Source organism: Manis pentadactyla, chromosome 9 (assembly GCF_030020395.1).
Source record: "Manis pentadactyla isolate mManPen7 chromosome 9, mManPen7.hap1, whole genome shotgun sequence".
Classification (NCBI taxonomy): domain Eukaryota; kingdom Metazoa; phylum Chordata; class Mammalia; order Pholidota; family Manidae; genus Manis; species Manis pentadactyla.
The window spans coordinates 22180135-22185050 of record NC_080027.1 but is presented as its reverse complement, the minus strand read 5'-3'; the positions used below and the strand labels follow the sequence as shown (position 1 = coordinate 22185050).

The 4916-nt window shown below is 35.9% G+C and overlaps 1 protein-coding gene across 1 annotated transcript; it reads right to left on the bottom strand.

Annotated features, from left to right (window-relative positions):
• Window positions 1-931: 931 nt before the first annotated feature.
• Window positions 932-1867, bottom strand: LOC118911068 (olfactory receptor 5W2-like). The gene has a single exon (XM_036882735.2). It carries the CDS (start codon window positions 1862-1864, stop codon window positions 932-934), a length of 933 nt encoding a protein of 310 aa, XP_036738630.2. The 5' UTR covers window positions 1865-1867.
• Between the last annotated feature and the right edge of the window lie 3049 nt (window positions 1868-4916).

The following is a 4916-nucleotide window of genomic DNA, read 5'->3' as shown; positions in this document are numbered from 1 at the left end:
TTAGTTGTGTTGAAAACACTTAAGATTTAATTTTTTTGCAACTTTCAATATGTAACACAGTATTAACAATATTCTCCATGCTGTACATTAGATCCCTAGAACTTACACGTCTTGTAGCAGACAGTTTGTACCCTTTGTCCAACATCACCTCATCCCACCCTTCCCCTAGTCCCCAGTAACCACCATTCTACTCCATTTGAGTTCAGCTTTTTTTAGATTCCACTTATTGGGACATCACACAATATTTGTTTTTCTCTGCCTTATTTCACTTAGTCTAACAGTCACAGGGTCAGTAAAAATTTTGACAACCATGACTGCTTTCATTCTAAAAAGTCACAGGTTGTCCACCACAAGACAGCTCTCATTGTCCAGATCCTCTGCACTATCTTTTCCTCTCCCAACTTGTGTCTTTTTTGATCTGAGACTTAATATCTCCATCCAGTGGAGATCTTTTTTTATACTAATTTGAATATTTCTTTGGATAAAGCACCACATTTTTGCTTCATGATGAGTTTGAGACTTGTGAATTATTTGGTACTCAGTTGACTAATATTACTTCGAATAGATTATAGAATTCATTTGTATAAAGTACTCTATGTACCAGGAATGCAAAGCACCCAAATGCTTAGTTTAATTAATACTCACACATTATGTTTAAGTATAATAAATCAATGTTTGAATAAAAGAATGAAGAAATAAAAATTTGGCAAAATTAAAAAATGAAGGAAAGTTTTCTACAAAAAAAGGGTACCATATATAAATTCCAGACAGCTTATAAAGTGTGACACGTTTCAGAAACTAACATCGCTGTGATTGGCCTTTAAAACAATCATTTTATTAAAGTATTTGAGACAACTTGTTTCTCTTGTCACACAATATCATTTTATAAAACAACAGCCATGATGTGTGTGTGTTTGTGTAATACAACTGCTTAAAACCACCTTTTGGTTTTCAGTTTTTTTAGGGCCTCCTTCACATCCTTGTTCCGCAGGCTGTAAATCAGAGGGTTAAGCATGGGAATCACAAGGGTGTAAAACAGTGAGGTCATTTTGTCTTGATCTAGGGAGTAGGAAGAGCTTGGCCTGAAATACATGAAGAGCAGGGTTCCCTGGAAAATTGCAACAGCAGTTAAGTGGGAGGTGCAGGTGGAGAAAGCTTTGAGTCTCCCCTCAGCAGAGTGGATCTTCAAGACGGATAGGATTATGTAACAGTAAGAGACAAGAACTCCTGAAATGGAGCTCAGTTCAATGAAGCCAAAAATGGTGAACACTGCCAACTCATTGACCTGTGTATCTGAGCAGGAAAGGAGGTAAAGGGGAGGTAAGTCACAGAAGAAATGGTTAATCTCATTTGACCCACAGAAACATAAGCGGAATGCTAGTGCCGTGTGTATCAGAGCATCCGCCATCCCCACCATGTAAACCCCAGTCACGAGCAGGGAGCACACTGTGCTGGACATGTTGACCCTATAGCGCAAGGGGTTGCTGATGGCCTTGTACCGGTCAAAGGCCATCACCGCCAGCAGCATACATTCAGAATCTGCAAACATACAGGCAATCAAGAATTGCAGAGCACAACCAATGACAGGAATTGATTTGTGCTTGGCGAATACGTCCACCAGCATCTTGGGCCCAACTGCCGTGGAATAGCAGAGGTCACAGAAGGAGAGGTGGCTGAGGAAAAAGTACATCGGTGTGTGCAGCTGGGAATCCACTCTAATTATAATGATCATTCCAAGATTTGCAAGGATATTAGTCAGATAAATAACTAGAAACATGGTAAATAGAGTCACCTTCATCCCAGGGTTATTGGTAATACCCAAGAAAATAAATTCAGTCACGGAGGAACAATTACCTCTATCCATGCTTCTCTGTTCTCTTCTACACATTTGAGAAAATGATCAGGAAAATGACAGCTGCATGTTTAACTCTTTTGACAGTCTTAAAATTATCTATAAGGCAGAACACAATTGCTTTCCGTAATTGTCTTTTTAAACTCAGAAAATTACTCAGTCAACAGTCACTCTTAAAGAGGCATTGCTATCTGTATGACATTAATAATAAAATACTGGGATAGGCAGTTGAGAAACTTAAGTGTAAATCTAGATATCAGTCATGAGGTGTGTGACTTTCTATAAGCTCTTTAATTTTTCTGAGCATTACCTTCCTTGTATCCAGGAGGATATTTGGATGGAGTGATATCTCATTATATCTTCAAAATAATACCTAGGAGACACCACTGCCACAGAATCCAGGTTGTCAGGAATAAGCACTTTCCATGCTTGAAACCTTCCATGGACATAAAAATGATTACCATTTCATTGTTTCTCCAAAACCTGATTTGTTTAAAAGATTTTTGTATGAGTTTCAGAAACAATGAGCATGTCACACACTAATAATTATAAGAATAATTATGTTACTGTCTTGGCCTGTGTGGTCTTTAGTATTTGGTGAGACATGAAATAAGCATTATTAACTTTTCTCTAGAAAGTTATTATTTGCCCCATTACTCATTACCTAATTGTGGAGTGGTCTGGTGTTGAAGCAGGAATCTCTTGATAAGTCAAAAGAAAGTGCTAAAAAGAAGTGAAAACAAGACAATTTAACACATACATTTCTTTGAATTTTAGATGGAGTTTTAAAATTTAATAATGGAAATGAGGCAGTGAGTGCTTCTGAGATACACAGGCTTCTCTTCCTTGTGCATACATGTATTTATGTGTGTGTCATGTATTTGCGTGTGTATATGTCTATTGATAATTGAGAAATGGAAGGTGCTGGATGGATATGTTTATTAGGACCTAAGTTAATGTGGCACATGGTTCACATGAAAATGAGTTTGTACATGTTATTTGTAATGTGGTACCTACATCATTTTTAAATAAAACAAACAAAAAAACTTAAATTCCTGTATACATTTGCCTAGTGATAAAAGGCTTTCCTGTGGACCAACATCAAAACAAAGTAATTAAAACGAAATTTTTTAATTCATAATTTTAATAGTACTTTTCATAAGTTCAGATTCTTCAAGTTCTGAAATGGAAATATCATTTTGGCCATTAAATTTCAGAGTTTATTTAATTGAGTAAGCAGGCATAAAATGCTTTTTTTACAGATCTCTCTTTTGTTCCGAAAAAGTTAAGTTTGTACTCCCCTTTGTTCTTTATATTAGGAAACTCAGGAACCTACCTGAGATGAGCAGGTCTTCGGTAGCTGAACAATGAGCAGATGGCTTTTATTTTACCAGGTACATTTGGGACTTAAATCACTGAAGCTACAGCCTGAAGGCTTTGGTGTTATGCAAATGTGTCATTAATTCTATTTCTGATTCTGTATTTTCCCCTGTGAACTCAGAAACAACTTTAGCAAAGGCTGGGTTTTAATGCTCATTACTGTCACCAAGTTGACCTATAGTAGGAAGAAAGCTGCAAATTATTATTTTTATGATATGCTTTGGTTTCCTTTAATGTATATCATTCTCCAGGGCAAGTGGAAATCTGACGAAGCTCACGTGGACCTCTCCTTAACCATTTCTAACTCCTTTCAGTTCTTTGCTTTGTTTCTTCTGTATTTGAAACATTCTACTTCATACCTCATTTAGGAATATTACTACCCTTTGATGGCATTTTCTCTTCTATTAAAATAGAATTGATATGCCATAATAACACTTGCTAAGCATTTCACTGACTTTGTGATTCAATCATATCTCCACATGAAGTGTCCTTTTTATTGAATTATGTTTATTTTATCCATATAAGAATCTCTCTACTAAACTCAGGATATTAGGAATGAGAAAAATGTTTCTATTTTGTATTCTCTAAACTCCCAGTACAAGGACTTGCAAAGGTAATTGCTTTCTAAATACTTATTGTTAAGCATTTCTGGCTATTTAAAATGGAAGGTGATGTACATAGAATAGTGTTATAATGGATTTGGATTTATTTCTCCTAATATAGTTCCTATGTGCAAGTATAAAATATTTAAACATTTTTCATGGATGTTGACATTTCTAAAAAAGCAGAGTTTTACCCTTTTTCTTAATATAATTAAAGTTTGCTGTCATCCATGCTAGTTTTTGTAAATTGATAAATACTGGAAGCTTTTCATTCATACCCTCCACAAATCCTACCCAATGAGTGACGGAATGTTCCCTAGTCCCTGAACTGCAATGTACCATCTTGGTATCATGTGTGATTGGGCTTCTTTTCTGGGTTAGATCTAATTTTGCTTGCTTTTACTACATCCTTAATAATAGCAGTGTCTCCTTCCTTTATGTGTGCTTTTCATGTTCCAATTTATTCAGTGGCTGATCATACCATAATTAGGGAAGAAGTTGTGGACCTAAACTCCATGTCCTGCTGTTGTGCAGGTAAAATGCTACAATCACTTTTAAAACAATTTGGCAGGTTCTTGGAAACATAAACACAGACCTGCACTATGGTCTGACAATTTCATTCCTGGATATTTACCTCAAAGAAATTAAATCATATTTCCATACAATGGCTTGTGCAGGAATGTTTATAGCAATTTTATTTGTAATGGCCCAAATGGAAACACCGCAAATGTCCATCAATAGATGAATGGATGCACAAATTACTGTATATTGATAGTGAAGAGCATAAACTAAGAAAACATTCATGAAACTCAAAGTAATTATGATGACTATATGAGAGAGTGTATATGTAGGATTCCATTTATGCAATAAATGTGACATTTTACAATATGCAAATCAAGGTGGTCCACTTCAGAGCAGAGATGCCTATGGGTCCAGTGAATGTCTACTGTTAATTGGTATTTCAAGGTAATTTTACTAATCATGCATATCACCTGTTTTTTCCCTCAGAATGCAGTTAATTTAATTACCAGTAAGCCACTACTGCAAACCTGAGGACAGAAGACAAGGTGTGTGAGGCATGT